This window comes from Sphaerulina musiva (genome assembly GCF_000320565.1).
Source record: "Sphaerulina musiva SO2202 unplaced genomic scaffold SEPMUscaffold_9, whole genome shotgun sequence".
NCBI lineage: Eukaryota > Fungi > Ascomycota > Dothideomycetes > Mycosphaerellales > Mycosphaerellaceae > Sphaerulina > Sphaerulina musiva.
In genome coordinates, this window is record NW_016017391.1 from 1,514,951 (window position 1) to 1,531,620 (window position 16,670).

At 52.2% G+C, this 16,670-nt stretch overlaps 5 protein-coding genes across 5 annotated transcripts; 3 read left to right on the forward strand and 2 right to left on the reverse strand.

Annotated features, from left to right (window-relative positions):
* Positions 1-669: 669 nt before the first annotated feature.
* On the reverse strand, positions 670-13,742 carry SEPMUDRAFT_151232 (uncharacterized protein). The gene is made up of 3 exons (XM_016906686.1): positions 13,725-13,742; positions 3,069-3,333; positions 670-2,982 (listed from the first exon to the last, which is right to left on the reverse strand). Exons 2-3 carry the CDS (start codon positions 3,208-3,210, stop codon positions 1,103-1,105), a joined length of 2,022 nt encoding a protein of 673 aa, XP_016758360.1. The 5' UTR covers positions 3,211-3,333; positions 13,725-13,742; the 3' UTR covers positions 670-1,102.
* On the forward strand, positions 6,443-9,542 carry SEPMUDRAFT_151233 (uncharacterized protein). The gene is made up of 2 exons (XM_016906687.1): positions 6,443-6,811; positions 6,880-9,542. The coding sequence occupies exons 1-2, from the start codon at positions 6,596-6,598 to the stop codon at positions 9,259-9,261; spliced, it is 2,598 nt and encodes an 865-aa protein (XP_016758361.1). The 5' UTR covers positions 6,443-6,595; the 3' UTR covers positions 9,262-9,542.
* On the forward strand, positions 10,910-12,925 carry SEPMUDRAFT_151234 (aldehyde dehydrogenase). The gene is made up of 4 exons (XM_016906688.1): positions 10,910-11,533; positions 11,708-12,081; positions 12,165-12,472; positions 12,546-12,925. The coding sequence occupies exons 1-4, from the start codon at positions 11,016-11,018 to the stop codon at positions 12,879-12,881; spliced, it is 1,536 nt and encodes a 511-aa protein (XP_016758362.1). The 5' UTR covers positions 10,910-11,015; the 3' UTR covers positions 12,882-12,925.
* An 11-nt stretch (positions 13,743-13,753) lies between the features above and the next one.
* On the reverse strand, positions 13,754-15,187 carry SEPMUDRAFT_151235 (S-adenosyl-L-methionine-dependent methyltransferase). The gene has a single exon (XM_016906689.1). It carries the CDS (start codon positions 15,065-15,067, stop codon positions 14,264-14,266), a length of 804 nt encoding a protein of 267 aa, XP_016758363.1. The 5' UTR covers positions 15,068-15,187; the 3' UTR covers positions 13,754-14,263.
* A 106-nt stretch (positions 15,188-15,293) lies between these two features.
* On the forward strand, positions 15,294-16,563 carry SEPMUDRAFT_71471 (Golgi apparatus and endoplasmic reticulum protein Svp26). The gene is made up of 2 exons (XM_016909940.1): positions 15,294-15,321; positions 15,382-16,563. Exons 1-2 carry the CDS (start codon positions 15,301-15,303, stop codon positions 16,153-16,155), a joined length of 795 nt encoding a protein of 264 aa, XP_016758364.1. The 5' UTR covers positions 15,294-15,300; the 3' UTR covers positions 16,156-16,563.
* The last annotated feature ends 107 nt before the right edge of the window (positions 16,564-16,670 follow it).

Genomic DNA, 16,670 nt, shown 5'->3' on the forward strand with positions numbered 1-16,670 from the left:
TGTAGGCGCCCTATCCATTTAGGAGGTACAATAGGAGGTAAGGTATATAGGAGGTCGGGGAAGGGTATTGCAAAGCCCCCGAAGTTGGCGCGTACCTTAACGAAATCGCCGAGGGTGGGGGGATTTTCATTAATCTGATAATCAATTCACTCACGCCCTAGGAGGTACCTCTGGTAGACTTTCGTTCTTATTGTCATCTGCTTGCTTACCTTACTTTCACATGTACTCGTTCGTATTCAACTCAACTCAGCCCCCAACTTGATACAAAGCAGACATCTTATCGAAAACGCAGAAGAAATGGCGATGGTAATCCGCTTTTTTTTTCCGAAAAAAAAAAGAAAAAGAAAAAAAAAATTGAAAACTAGTACCTACAGAAATCTGTATATATATATACCTGACATATGTATGTCCCTGCTCGAGATGCATGTAGTTACTGAGTCTGTAGCGGGATCGCGGTCGACCAGATATATCAGATGCACGATGAAACAAGAGGAATGAATAGATACCTAGGGAAAGGAAGGGAAGGATAAGAGAGAGGAAGGAGAAAAAAAAAACGTGAAAAGCGAAAAGTGAAATGATGAGTGGAAAGTGGAAAAGAAGAGAAGAAAAGAGAAGAAAAGAAAGAAAAAGAGCACAGGAACAGGAACAGGAACAGCTAGGTCTAGACCTCTCAGAGATGGTGGAAATTAATTCCTTCGTATCTGCTCTGCTATACCTATCCTAAAGGCAGAGGCTTTGCTTTCCCTCTTTGTTTTTTTTTTAAATATATATATAATGCAATTAATCTCGCTCGGCCAGAGAGCTGCACTAGATCATGGCCTCGATGCTATGTTATGTTGTTCGACGCGCTGTGGGCATCGTTGGGGGGGTATCTCATATCTTTCAACAAGAAAGATTATCGTCGTCATCATCATCATCACCATCATCATGCCGGATGATAAAGTGAGTGAGTGAGTGGAATATGGGCGCCGTCGCTATGCTTTGCACAAAGAATGGTAATAAGGTCCCAGAAGGTCTGTCTGGGTGGTGTCAGTGGGGTAGTTGGGTGATAGGGGAGACATCCAAGGCCAGGATAACAGCCAAGGTCAGAGGACGCTCCTCCCTAGATGAGGAGAAAGTCCCAGCCCTTGGACTGTATCGCATCACGCCAGCGGATGCCCTTGAAGTCTCCCGAGGTGGTGGCAGCGTGGTCGTTTATCTGCCAAATGTCCTTCAACAGCTCTCGGACACGACCAAAAGAGCCAAACTGGGCGGCATCGCCGAGTCGTTGGCAGCGTTCGTCCAGCATGGACCGGAAGGGTGAGGCGAGGAGTGATGAGCTGCCCGCGATGAGGAGGGGCCAGGCGAGAGAGCGGTCGAAGCCATCGGGTCCGGCGGGAATGTAGTTCATCCGCTCCGAGAACCGGGCGACGAGGGAGACCATGCTCGGGTCACTGGAGGAGTGTCCTGGTACCAGAGTGCATAGGTAGATGCGAGCCGCGATGGTGAAGACGGCAGTCATGTTGAGAGCCAACTGCTTGGGTCGAATGGCGCCGGTCGTGGAGAAGCAGCTCTCGACAGGCGCGGCAGCGTGCTCAATCTGCCCCAGAGCATTCCCCAGGCTCACGACGTACGAGCAGACGGCGGCCTCGTCCATGCCGACGGACTTTTGGTAGTCGAGGCATGCAATTTCCGAGATGAGGAACATGATTCTGTCGTCACAGCCCATGAGCTCCGCCAGGCCCAGAGAGGAGTTGCTCATGTTCAGCTCACGATATGTGTCGGCGAATTGAGGTTGTCTGCCGATGATGGTCGATCCGAGAATATCGATCCACGATGCGAGAGTCATGTTGAAGGGCGATTGGTGTCTAGTGCCGGCCATGTCGACCACTGACTTTTGCAGATCCAGCTTCTGCACCAGACTAGTGGCAGCTTGGAAGTGCTGGTGCCATGGAATATCGGGGAGCACATCGTCGGGACGACCAACTGAGCACTGGAAGAAGATCATACCGAGCGTGGCCTCCAGGATCTGTGCGTGGTCAGTGTCGTATCCGAGAGCGTCGCAGAGCTCGGATACGGCAGCGTATCGATGTCGGACAATGTCATTGTCAATTTGCTCGTGGGCCACTCCCTCCGATGCTTTCATGTGCGTCGCAGCGATGCTCAAACAGCAGTGCAGATACGCCTTGTTCGATTCGAGCGCCGGCAGGATGACATCAGCACGTGCGGAACCATGCTGGTTCGCGTCCAGAACGGGGAAGATGAGCTTCGTCACTTTGTCGAGAAAGTGATTGAGCAGGTACTTGTCGCCATCGTCGACTTCAATCACCGTTTCGTGGTTGGGGGTCAGCGGGCCATGGGGATATTCAAAGAAGTTGAAGTCGACCGGCTCCTCGGCAAACTCCTCACAGGTGCTTTCAAAGTGCTCCTGTTGCACCCACGTGTCGGTGGGATAGGGACAGTCGTCTGTGAGCGGTGGTTGATACGTGCTGAAGGTGGATATGGTGGAATCTTTCCTGGTCGCAACGTTGTTGACATAAATCTCATGCTCGGTCTTGATGTCCACTTCGTAAGGGGAGAACATGGGATACGGCCCCGGTGGAATATATGCCTGCGCAGGGGGAGGCATCGCAAAGTAGCCTTCCGGCGTTGCATAGTGGAGGTCGTAGCCGGTGGATGGAGGTGAGCCTGAAGAACATCTCGAATGGGGAAAGGACTCTGCAAACTGAGGCTCTGCTGACGATGGGACCGAGTGACTGAGAGGCGGTGGCGGACTGCTCCCGTGGAGGGACGGCTGCTGCTGCTGAGCTTGAGTGGCCTTTTTCGTCATCTGCGTTCGCTTGATAGCGTTCTTGATGTGCTCTTTTTGTTGCTTGCGCTGCTCCGTGTTGCTCCACCACATGGGTCGCTTGTAATCACATCGAAGTCCCAAGTGCGAGCAAGCCTTGCATGCAGGCTTACCTTCCTCGCACTTCTTTCTTCGTAGTCGACATGTGAAGCAACCTGACAGCACCACACACACACACACACACGTCAGTCGTCGATCGAGCTCTAGACGATTCGTTGCACCCGACACGAAGGAAACGCACCTGACCGCGAACGACGATGCATCTTGGCGGCAACCGCCTTCGCTTCTGCTGCTGTTGTTGTTGCTGTTGGAGGCGCATTCTTGGGAGCGGCCATCTTGGAGATGGGTTTGGTGTGGCTCGAGGCCTGCGCGGAAGAAGACATGAGGGTATATGTATTAGAGCTAACTCGGTTGCTGCAATGGCCGGGACACGGGCAGGGGACCAACGACGCTTTCGACTGAACGACAGGGAACACAAAAGCCTGACCAGCGGGCTTGGAAAGGAAAGAGAGAGAGAGAGAGAGAGAGGGAACAAAAAGACGGTAAATTAATCGATCGACGACTGCTGAGGTGGTGAGGAAGGGGGAGGATAGATGCCTTATATGACTGCTCTCGTTGCAAAAAGAGACACAAATACCTCAATCTATTCTTGGAGCAGGCATCGAAAAGAGCACTAATTGGGGCACAGCAGGTGGTGGGTGGGGGGCTTCCTGCCATTTCTGTTTTGTTAATTGAGGTGCATTCGTGGGAAGACTAACCATGTCGCTATTGGATTTGGCTGCATGGTCTGTCGAATCGAACGGGCCGCGCTGATGACACTATTCTTGCTTGCACCCATGCGCACACCCGACTGGCCCAAGACGCAATAGCATGGTGGAAAGGCTATACCTTACCTCCTATGCCCACTAAATCTTGAGCTTGTATTCACTAGACGTGAGCCGCATCCTTGCCCCTACCTCGATGCGGTGCACCGGCACTTGGGGGGAGTCCTTTGTGATCGAGTTCATCTGTCTGTCAACGGCACAGCGTCCAGTAGTGCTCGTCTCCGAAGAAGGTCCTGAGCAATCCTGGCTCTGGAGCCTTGGAGGGAGGTCGGGCAGGTGTGGGTCTGGACTGACCGTATCCCGATGTTGCATTTATTGCTTCGGCTACAGCAGCAGAGCACCAAATGGCAAATGGATACATGTATAGCTTGCACTTGCTTGGGTGCAGTCGTTCTGCGATAAGTGCCCGATGCGGACCGTTGCAGAGTTGGGGAATAGCCGTGCGCCATGTGAAGATGGAGCATTGCGCACCAGCCGATTACCGCAGTGCTCACAGACCTGGTGACACTCTCCCGCCACGATGAGGAGAGAGCACAGAGCAGAGAGTCAGGACCTGCATGAGAGACGAGCGTGCGGCCGGCAAGGAGTGAATGGTGTGATGGAGAGATCTCTCCCGGAAGTGCTCAGTGCTCGACAGTATACCAGGGAGTCTGTATAGATGCGCCACTGCAGCTCGGTGTGGTTAGTTCGGGGGTTAGGAGAATTTTGTTGTGCGACAAGCGTGAGTCGGCGACTAGTGCGGGCAGGCACGCTTGCAAGCAAGTGTAGGCAAGTGCAAGCAAGATGCTCTAGCCGCCGATAGGTTGCGTGCAGATAGTGAGGCTTGTGATGGACGTGAGGTTGTGCATCGCTAGCGTGTGCACTGAAGATAATGACGGGCCAATGAGCATGCCGACATGGCCCTGAGCCTACCTTAAGTTACCTTAACGTGCCGGCCGTGCCTTCCTCCCCCGCAGCTTGGCGCTTGCCATTTTGGCAACGACAGCCAACCTCACCACGCCAGACGCGCCTGCCGCGTAGCAGGTAAGAGGTAGTTGCACCTCGTGGGAGCGACGTCTGGACGCAGGGCACGGCACGCACAAACAAAACGCCGTGCATCCGATGGGCCACATCTACGTGAGAGCGTGAGGTGGTAATGGAAGGGAGTGAGCATGCCCAGGTGGCCAGACATTGAGCTGCCCTGCCGTATGTGCTGTGCTGTGCTGTGCTGCAGTCAGGTACAGTAAGGTACCTCCTACCTACCTGACCTAGTAAAAGTGCGACGGCGTACTGTCGTAATCATGATCCAGACAGAGGCAATGATGCGAGCGCACCGGGATGGGCAATTGCAGGCTCCAGTGGCATCGCGTCGGCGCTCGCTGTAGCCATTGGATACCGCCAGAGTGGAAACGATTCGGCGCGCATAGCGAGAAAACATGCTTTGCGAGATTAACAGTCGCTTAGCAGCAACCGGCCAAAGAGAGAGAGGGAGAGAGAGCCCCAGAGATGGAGGGAGGGAACATCAGGCTCAACGGCATAAGCAGGCTCATCTCATCGCACTGTGCTTGCTGACCCGAGTCACGCGCCGCAAGCCAGGTCCATTGGGCACAATGTCGACATGATGTTGTTGACCACTTGAGTCTTGTTGTTTGTTGTTGAGTCTCAGCACGGCGGGGGTCAGCGCAGGGCGGACTGCTGAGGTCAGTGAGATGCACTACCTCTACCTAACCTCTACCTGACCTCCTACCTCCTAGCCTCCTACAAGCTGTGCCGTCTCTGGGCGTGCACGTGTGCAGCACTCGTGATCTCTACTCTCTGCTCTCTGCTCTCTGCTCCCGTCTCTGGGTAGTATTCGGCCACTGCTGTCGTAGCACGGCGCACAGAACGAATCGGTCTCGTGGCAGTCGCGCAACTTGCAAGCGTGTCTGGGACCTGAAGTTGTGCGACCGTCGTTCCTGAGGCCACTTGCACCGCAGCATGCATGCATGCACTATGAGGTAACGAGAATCAGGTACTCCCCCGTCCACCTCCACCTCATCCCCTCGACACGTCCAGTCCAGCAGCGATGAGATGACGTGTGGAGCACCAGAACTGTCGTGCTCACGAAGATGCACCATTCCGTCTGCGAGCATTGTTCCTCCAGTACCTACCTACCTACATACCGTACATACATACAGTACCTCCTACATGACCTGGGAACATGTATGAGGTACGCTGCCGACGAAACCAGGCAGTTTCCCGTGAGCCTTCACCGCATCGTCCCGAAGCGTCTCGGCTATCGCTGGCAGTGGGCAGTGGGAGTGGGCAGTGGGCACGACTCACGAGACCATATGCCACAGTCCACTTGGCCTGCATCATTATTCAAGTGATTCTTCTACTACTCTAGTTCTAGCTCCAGATCCAAAGATAGGACTAATTAGCACACATTCGTGCATCACATTCTGCTATTTTGGTGTGATATTGGCCAGGAGAGGAAGGAGTGGGTTGGCCACTAGTGCAGACACAGCCAATAGTCTCTAGCCGCCCGGGCCTGGCGACACGGCGACGTGTGACAAGGATCCAGGGACAGGCGGTCACGAATCTCGAGCCGGGCCTGGCCTCAGCCGGCACCTACAACCACTCATTGGCGCAATTCACTCTCTCGCCATCCAATGCAATCGCAGGCCGACCGCATTGGGCGCCACTATACGTGCCTGCACTGGAGGAACGCTGCACAGCATGTCGGGGCTTATGCGCCCGCAGCAACATGGCCTTCTGCTGTATACAAGGCCCACTTCGCGCCCACTCGCGCACCGCGACCACCTCGCGACCTCTTCGTTATTACGTGCCGCACCCATACTACCTGACCGACCGACCTGACCTGAGCCTACCTCCATGCGGTGTGGACTATGACATATCGCCCACCGGCTTCATCTCCTCCCTCACTGACTAGACAAACGAGACCAAGTGAAGCCGTTCACGCGTGATGCAGGCCATTACGCCAATTACGCCTCTGGAGGCGGGAGGAGGAGAGATGTTCCAGCGTATGAAGGGTGCTGCTTCATTCCTCGAGGCCAGGACGGCTGCCATGCGACCCGTTTCGCAGGCCTCGGAGGTGACGGAGATCTTCGACACTGATTTCGAGGATGAGAGCGACTATGGAGGAGGAGGAGGAGCCTCCGCCAAGGGCAGCTTTGAGTCGGTAAGTCTGGTCTATTGTTGCGAGCACGTGTGGAAGGACGAAAAGTACCACCTCTGACACCCCCCAAGTACGATAGCAGACGCAGAAGCCAAACCACCATCTCCTCGTACGATGAAGCTCGCACGCCAAGCCCAAGAACAAGCACGCAAAGCCGGCCGCCTATGGAATTGCGTATCGAGCCCGTGTCGGGACCGAGAGGACCGCATCTGTTTCGCTCTTCACAGGTATCGGCAGAGTTTGACTTTGGGTACTCGTTACAGATGTCCCCGCTGCTGCCCAAAGATACGCCATTCCAGTCATCGCGAGCAGCGACCGCTTTCTCCGAAGACACCATCACGCAGCCGCGAGATCGATCGTACCCCCTGGACTCGCCATCACGGCAACCGGCATATGACTCACATGCACACATCAGGGCCTGGTCAACGCAACAGGTCATCGACTGGATGTACGCCACCGAAGCCGATCCTTCTGTCATCGAGTGCTTCTACATTCATGACATTGACGGGTCCATCTTGCTCAACTTACAATTCGAGGATCTCAAGGAGCTGGACATCCCCTCTTTCGGCAAGCGACATCAGCTGTGGAACGCCATTTGTACCTTGAAAGGAGACGAAGGCCATCCCAGCCCCCAGCCTACTCCTTTCCAGGACATTAGCCGGCCATGTACTTCGCACAGCAGACAATCACCCACTCGTGGACGGACTGCGGCACCGCCTGCGGTCAACGACGACGACGACGACGATGAAGGTGACGAGATCTACTCTCCATCACAGGGTCGCGGTAAGAGCAGACGCCGAGGTCGCAAGGCAACGAAGAATACAGATCTCATCACCCCTGCCGAATCGGTCTCCATCGTCGCCATTGAACAGCTTCTGCCCAAGCCGCACAAATGTGCAAAAGGAGAACGATGTGCCAAGTGGCGAAAGCAGCAACGGGAGCTGGAGCAGCTGAAGAATGAGCATGGAATCGGTCGCTTCCCCGTCAGTCCGACGAAAGGAGGGCATATCTTTGTGGCTGGCAATCCAGGAAACCCCAGCACTGCCGACAACATCATCTCCAATGTCCGACCTCAACCGCAGTCACAGCTGCAAGGTCACCTTCGTCTCGAGGACCCATTCCGTCCGGTATCGGATGCAGGAATGCAGTCCGCAGGCTTCCCATCAGTAGTGGCTTCATCTGATGTTCTTGGTCCCGGTCAATTACCCGAGTTTGCTCTCCACGAAGATGTCCTGAGTCACCTGGGCTCCCGCGATGCTCAGGATAATGTCAAGCAATTTCTGCAGTTCCAACACGTTCACCATCAAGCAGCCGAGAATGCTCCACCGTCGCCGCCGTACGAGATGTTCCCATCCCAATCGATCTCACCCTTCCCTGCTGCGATACCTCGACACTACGGAGCCCCCGCCCTCGTGCAAGACGTGCCTCGACAAGCATACACACCCGGCCCGCGAGACCACTTGAAGCATCTCCCCAAGCTCGAAATCCCACGATCACAATCCGCAGGACCACAGATGCATCATTCCGCAATCACATCACCTCCCACGACCGATCCCGCTGCAACCTCCGCCATGTACATCTGTCGCAGCGCGACTGCATCTCCAGCGAACATCTCCCGATCAGCCACAGCCTCACCAGGAGCTCGAGCAGAGGGCATCTATCGCCTGGGAACTCCCTCGTCAGTCGTCGACGTCCCCATCACCGCAGTGGGTCCACCTACTGCTCCCTTGTCCCGAGACACATCACAAAGTGTACCACCCAATATGCAATACCGCCCACAGGCACCTCTCTCTCGAGCAAAGTCACGAACAGACCCAGCTCACTGGCGTCGGCCCAGCATGGCACTCCCTCCCGTACAAGAAGGCCAGATCTTCGAGTCTCGTCCATCCATCTCCACATCGTGCTCCACTGGTTCCATTCCCACACGATCATCTTCCGTCCGTGATCCCGCTAAACACTCTCCCATCACGCGAGACTTTGGCTATGGACCCGATTGCTCCCACTCGGGTTGGATGCGGAAGCGCAAGACCAAGATGCTCCGACACGAATGGACGGATTCTCATTTCCGACTCAGGGGAACGCAACTCACGCAACATGCTTCCGCTCGCCTCAGTGCTGAGGTGAAGGAGAGTATCAACGTGGATGACTATGCCGTGGCGTGTTCGTCGATTGCGAGCAACAACAAACTCAGCAGTGCCTTGAAGGCGCTGGCGATTTCGAAAGGTGCGGAATCCAAGAAGGAAGTGCAAGATGCGACGGCATTTGCATTCCAGCTCGTCCCGAGCGCAAAGGAGGGAGAAGAGCGAAGGAAGAGGGCGGAGGGAAAGACGCATCATTTTGCAGTCAAGACCAAGGACGAGCGCATCGATTGGATGAGAGAGTTGATGTTGGCCAAGGCGCGGGAGCAAAAGGAAAAAGGCTTCGAGGTTGAGGTCAATGGAAAGGAGATATGATGATGATGATGATTTCATCATTTGCCACCCTTTTCTCTCTTCTGGTGGATGAGGATGAAGGAAAGGGAAAACAACCTTGTGGATGACCCTCTTTCTCGTGAGCGATGGTTTTTTTTGGCGACAGCGTCGTCAAGACCTCGACACGATTGGATTCTTGAATATGCCCCCCCTTTTTTTGATTATTATTTTTTTTTCCCTTCATCATACCTTCGACAAGCATTTAATACGATACCCAACTCTAGCGTTAGCGACACGACACGACACGATACGATACATTTTTTTTTTTTCCTTTCTTTTTTTTCTTTCTTTCTTTTTGGAATTTGAAGATGGAAATTTGAACACCCTTTGAAAGGGACAGATGAGAAAGGCGGCGGTGGTTTCGGTTGGCAGGGGGGGAGGTGGAGGTGGGAAAAACCAAAACAGATTGACATTATATATACATGGCCGCAAGGTCCAGTCTTCTTAGACTGGTTATTTACATAGTTATACGTCGGCACTTTTTCTCTCCTTTTCCTTTTCCTTCTCCTTCTCCTTCTTCTCCCTTTCTCTGTCCTTCTTCCCCTTTCCGCTGACTCATCCCCCGCCAAGAACCCCAAGCACAATCCAACATCATCCATTCTCCAGTCGTCCAGTGCTTTGTTTGTTTGTTTCTCCACCCAACATTGCCTTTTCTCCACCCCATCATCCATGTACTGTTTGTGGTATAAAGGTAATTTTTTATCCTCCCCCAGTTCTTTCGGAAAAGAAAAGCCCCTGGTTGGTTTGTTGTGTGCCCGAATTGCTACCTTTTAGGGAAAGAAATCTTCGTTTTTAAACTGCTTACTTTGCTTACCTGGCTGGCTACTGCTTACATACTGCTTACAGGCAGGCAGGCTACATACTGCTTACAGTCGGGTATGAAGATGATGATGATGTTATTACAACAGTTACAGTCAGGTACCTGTATGTATATGTATACATAAGCAAAAAAGCACGCAATACGAACAGTCAGATACCCATACCCATACCTTACCTGTAGGTCGTATCTCCCTTCTCTATGTAGGAAATTTTCCCGATCCGATACGATACGAAAACGTTCCTCTTTCGTTCGTTCGGATGTACAGTAGTGTGTGTGTGTGTTTGCTGCTTTCTAGGGACTCGGCCTATCTGACTTGCTTATCGGATTTTTTTCTTTTGGCTAATTCCCCCGCCCCTCCCTGCTCTCTAATATTGTCAGGTAGCTTTACCTGGTTGCTGAAGGGGCGGCGCGGTGGGCCGAGGTTAGGAATTTGTGTTGCTGATTGGGATGAATCTACTGAGTGTAAGGTATCGCTGATTTCTTGCTGACAAACGATGGGGTTTTTGGTTGATTGGGTTGTATTGTATTGTATCTTACGACGGTGTTCAGGGACTAGGGAGGGAGGAATCATACAACCGGATGAGACCTACCTAGGGAGGTAGGTAGCCTTTTATGTATCCTTGGAGAATGGAGGGGCGGCAATTGTTTTGCTGGGTTGGTTCGGGTGGGAGATGTTTTTTTTATATATATATGTGTGCGTGTGTGCCTTATCGTTATATCTGTTGTGAGATGGAAGCTATATCTTGCCTTGTCTTTTGTCTTTAGTTTACTTGGACTTGCCTTTGACTTGCCTACAAGACAGCCAGACAGCCAGGCCTGACTCGACTCGACTCTTCTTCTGTTCACGTCCCGGACACAGACTGGAAGAGAAGATATATTCTCTCCTACACCCACCCACCAGACCAAAAGAAAAATCATGTCCTCCCCCTCCTCCCTCTCCATCGAAATCACCCTCCCCAACGGCAAAACCTACACCCAACCCACCGGCCTCTTCATCAACAACGAATTCGTCCCAGGAAACTCCACTCCCATCTCCGTCCACGACCCCTCCACAGGCAACCTCATCACCTCCTCCATCCACTCCGCCTCGCGCTCAGACGTCGACCTCGCCGTCTCCGCCGCCCGCACCTGCCTCTCCTCCTCAGACCCCTCATCATGGCCATCCCTCCCCGCCGTCTCCCGAGGAGAATTACTAACCCGTCTCGCGAATCTCATCCATCGTGACCGGGAATTATTAGCAGCAATTGACGCGTTTGATAATGGGAAACGTTATCAAGATGCCTTGGAGGCGGATATTGAAGAGAGTTGGCAGGTTTTTCGATATTATGCCGGTTGGGCGGATAAGATTTCGGGGAAAACTATTGAGACGGGACCGGGGAAGTTGTGTTATACGTTGCAGGAACCTTTGGGGGTTTGTGCGCAGATTATTCCTTGGTTTGTGATTTTTTTCTTTTCTTTTTTCTCTTTTTTTTGTTTTTTTTTTGGTTTTTTTTTTATTCTTTTTTTTTATTCTTTTCTTTTCCGTTTTTTCGTTTCTGAGGGGGGAAGAGAGGGGGGTGAGAGGAAACAGAGGGACGAAAACTGATTCGAATGTCTTGAAAAAAATAGGAACTTCCCCTTCATGATGCTCGCATGGAAAGTCGCGCCTGCAATCGCCTGCGGCAACGCCGTCGTCGTCAAATCCGCAGAACAAACTCCCCTCTCCGCTCTCTACTTTGGCAAATTAGTACAAGAAGCCGGAGCTCCTCCCGGTTTAATCAACATTCTCTCCGGCTATGGCAAAGAAGCCGGAGCAGCCCTCGCCGAACATTTGGATGTGGACAAGGTTGCTTTTACGGGAAGTACGGCGACGGGACGAACGATTATGAAGGCTGCTTCGGCCAATTTGAAAAATATTACGCTGGAATGTGGTGGGAAGAGTCCGAGTATTGTTTTTGCGGATGCGAATTTGGAGCAGGCGGTGAAATGGACTCATTCGGGAGGTACCTCTTTTCTCTTTTTCTCTAATTCCAATACCACGAACAGGAAGAAACTGACATCTTCCCCCCTTTATTGGGTTTGGTAGGACTATTCAACCAAGGAGAAGTCTGTACAGCAACCACAAGAATCTACGTGGAAGAATCCATCCACGACCAATTCGTCGAAGAATTCATCAAATATACCAAATCCACGTCGACGGTCGGTCATCCTTTTGACGAAGCAACGTTTCAAGGCCCACAAGTCTCTCAAGCACAATATGAAAAAGTCCTCGATTTTATTGAAGTCGGGAAACAAGAAGGTGCAAAAGTGGAAATGGGTGGAGGAGCATTTAAAGCAGGTAAAGAAGGAGGAGGAGGAGGAGGATATTTTATCGAACCGACGGTATTTTCTAATGTAAGTTCCCTCTCTCCCTTCCACCCCCCTCCCCTAATTTTTTCCCTCTCTTCTCTCTTCCAACACAACCCAGATCTCCCCCACCATGCGCATCGTCCGCGAAGAAATCTTCGGCCCCGTAATCTGCATCGCCAAATTCCGCAGCACCGCCGAAGCCATCCAGCTCGCCAACGACAGTTCCTACGGGCTCGCAGCGGCCGTGTTTACAGAAAATTTACGCAAGGGACATGTGGTGGCGGCGAAAATTCAAGCGGGAATGGTCTGGTTGAATTCTTCGGGAGATTCACATTGGGGAATTCCGTTTGGGGGTTATAAGCAGAGTGGGATTGGGAGGGAATTGGGAAGTTATGCGTTGGAGGCGTATACCCAGACCAAGGCTGTGCATGTTAATTTGGGGGTGGATTTGTGAGGGGCGGGGACGAGATGCTTGGATGATGGGAGGGTTGTAATGAGGATGATTGGTTGTAGGTAAGTATGCATTAGGTATGATGGTTTTTATCAAAGGCTTGGAACCATCTTACTATCTACTCTGTGCCACTTACTTACTACTCCTGCTTCGCGAATCGTTGGAAAAAACGTGTAGTGCCTTGAGTCAGATTGATTGAACAGAGCAATATCCATACATACAGTACAGTATAGTGTATCCATCCAGTTCCAGTTTCCACAAATCATTACGCTAAACCCAACCAAACCAAAAGATCAATCTCCCTCCTCCCTCCTAGCAACCTCCCCCCCAACAACCTTCTCCCTCGTCAAGTCCAAGTCCAAATGCAAATTCCAACAAATCCCCTCAAGAACCAATCATCCCGCCAAGACCTCTTGCATTTCTTCACGACGGGAAAGACGGACCTTGTGACAGGCGGGGGGCGGCAAAATGCGGGTAAAAAACTAGCTAGCTCCTAGGAGGTAGCTACATGTAGTTGGCTAGCTAGCTTCTACTAGGCTTTTGTGTTGTGTTGTGCAGCTTTATACGAACGAATATGCACGCTTCCTTTTCCGCCTTCCTTCTCGTATGCATGCATGCATGTATGGCTGGGATTTAGTGGTGGTGGTGCTGCTATTGTTGTTGTTGTTTTTGTTTTTATAGAGAGGGAGGAATTTAAGAAGAATAAGGGAAGAGGGGAAGGCTAGCTAGATAGGGGTCTGTCTGTTTACTTATAGGTTTTGAGAGAGGGAGGGAGAGACAGAGATCTTGCTTGTTGGACTTATATAGAGGAGGATAAGAGGTACGTGGGGGGAGTGTGTGTGTGAAGAGAGAGAGAGAGAGAGAGGGAGAGGGAGAGGGAGAGATTAGCGCCCGCTGTCTCGCTACTGATGAAGCCGCTCAAAGTTTTGTAGCGGTTGTTGTTTGTTAAGCGCTATTTGCTGAAACCTTGCTCAGCGTATTTAGTAGACAATTTTCCTTGCTTTTTCTCTCTTTTTTCTCCTGGCGGCAAGAGTCGTAGTATTGTTCGTTAAGTCGTCAAGAAGCCAGGGTCCTCGAGGGTGTGTGGAGTGTGCCGAGTATAATAAGGTGTCTCTTCTTTCCTTGGATCACACAGCATATGAGACATGTGATGGACTCGCAGGTTGCTTCGGTCCCGTGAGATGTTCTGGATCCCTTTTCAGTGCGGTTGTAGCGAGGCCTAGACCCACGATGATGAGTGGTCGTAGTGTTCCAGATCCCGCCCGTGGATTTCCTCCGCTCTCTCTCACACACACGCGCAAATCACAGAAGGAGAGCGTGGGATTCAGCCTGCTATTCAGGCGTCCTGGCTGGTGTGGTGAAGCTGCAACTAGCAAAAGACCAGCTCACCACGCGACTTTTCTCTTCCTGCCGGTATACTTGGAATTGCTCTTCACCACTTTCCCTTTGGCCTCCATCTGACTCTTCTTCCTCAGAATCCACGATTTGCTCCCCTTTTGTTCCTTCCCTCTCTTTACACTCGACTTTTTCTCCCGTTCCATGACATCCACACCCTCCATCCCACTCACTGCCCCTCTCACATCCCCTCCTCCCACCGTCAACACCAGATAGTACTTGACATTCTTCGTCTCCGGATCATCCTCCAAGATACCCGCTCCAAATCCCGCCTTAACCGCCGCATTACTGATCAAACTCTTCTGCAACTGATTTTTGGGATAAAACTGACACACTGCCTTCCCTCCTCGTTTCAAACTCGCATATAACCCATCAAAAAACCTCTTCAACCTCCCCTCGGGTGACACATCCGAAGTCTCCGCATTACATAACCACTGAATAGCAGAAATTGAAATGGCAGCGTCAAAAGTCCCTGCGCGGAACGGGACGCCTTGTCCGATATCTGCGAGAAACATGTCTCCTTCGGTATCCTTTTCGAGAGCTTGCGCGAGCATCGAGGATGAAATGTCCATTCCGCACCATACGTGGTCGTTTTCCGAGAGGATTTCTCCCGAGAGGCCAGAGCCGCAGCCAATGTCGAGGATAAAGGAGGATTCTTGGAGGTCGAGGAGTTCGAGGGCGCGGTTGGTCATGTCGGCCTGGATGTTTTTGATGCGTGAGGATGTCGTGTATTTGCGCGATTCGGTGTCATTGTAGAATAGATCGGGCGGGAGGATGTCTTCGGGGCGAGACATGGTGGCGGTATTCTGGTCCTCTGCATGAGAGGGTGATGTGTATATAGCAGTAGTTGTCGCTGGTGTTGTGAGGAGAGAAAAGTGCTGGGTGGACTACCTAATCGATAAGAAATATGATCGGCCGGCGCAGAGCCGCACTAAAGCTTGTCTCTGTTCCACTCGCGATCATCCTTGTCCTTGTCCACGTAGATGAATTACTTTGCCCTTTGATCCACCACGATGCAATAACCACCATGTGGATTCTACCACTCCTCGTGAGATGACCCTGTCCTCATCTTCTTCAACATCGTACCCATTGACTAACCACCACACAGGGCTACCTGGGATTGGTCGGAGGCTTCCTCTTCCTGACCCTCGCCATCGCCTCTGGGCTCTACTACCTCTCCGAACTTGTCGAGGAACACACCGTTCTGTCCAAGAAACTCCTCTCGCGACTCATCTACACCGTCATCGCCATTCAATTCCTGCTCGCCGCCATCGACCGCTTCCCCCTCGCCCTCTCCGCCTTCTCCATCGCCAGCCACGTCATCTACTCGCTCAACCTGCGCCGCTTCCCCGTCGTCAAACTCACCGATCCCATCTTCCTCGCGTCCTGCGTGCTGGTGCTGGTGAACCACTATCTCTGGTTCACACATTTCTCCGTCACTTCCGCTCCCACGCATCACAGCAACGGGAGATATAGCTATCTCGATCCACCTTCTTCCAAGGACGTCCCGTCCTTTACGGAGATTGCGAGTTTCTTCGGACTCGAGGTGTGGTTCGTACCGTTTGCGTTGTTTGTGTCGCTTTCTGCAGGGGAAAATGTCTTGCCATCAATGGGAAGCGAATACGCCACCGGAGCAGGGAGTAGTTTCATTACACCGGGTCAGACGCCTACTCTGAATGCGGGTGCGGGGAGTGGAAGTTATATGGACGTGCAGGCACAGCATGCAGGGGGACGAGAGGAGTTTCGAGGGCGGACGAGGCATAAGAGGAGTAATACTCAGACGGGAATGGCGAAGGCTGCTGTCAATGGTGTGAGGGAGTGGGTGGGAGAGACTGGGGAATTGATGGGCTTTTGGAGAGGCGAGAAGACGAGGCCGTTATGATGATCAGATGTATACGAGGTTCACGAAGGGGAGATGTTGGATATCAGCCCTCTTTCCCGGTTAAGGCATTACACGAGGCGACAGTATTGTAAGCGATTTGGGTAAATACTGCATGTTGAACCCCGCGAGTCGACTCTAAAATGATGATGATCCGTCACATGCCTACCTTGCCTACCTGTAGGCACATTGAGTGATATCTACAAGGTGACGTTGAAATATGCATCACAAGAAAAAATACAACGAGAAGGCACGAGTCACACAATGGGGCAAGGAACACATACCTCAATACCTCATACCTCATACCTCATACCTATACCTTAGGTCTGTACACATACACGTACACCACACACCACGCAATACCTTACCTTACCTTACCTTACCTATACAACATGAAAAACACTGCTTTGCATGGAAACCCAACAACATACCTACCTACCTTACCCACCTTATCTGCAAAGGGGGAAGTCGTTCTATCTTTCCACCATCTACCGACCAGCCAGTTGAATCTGGTAGTT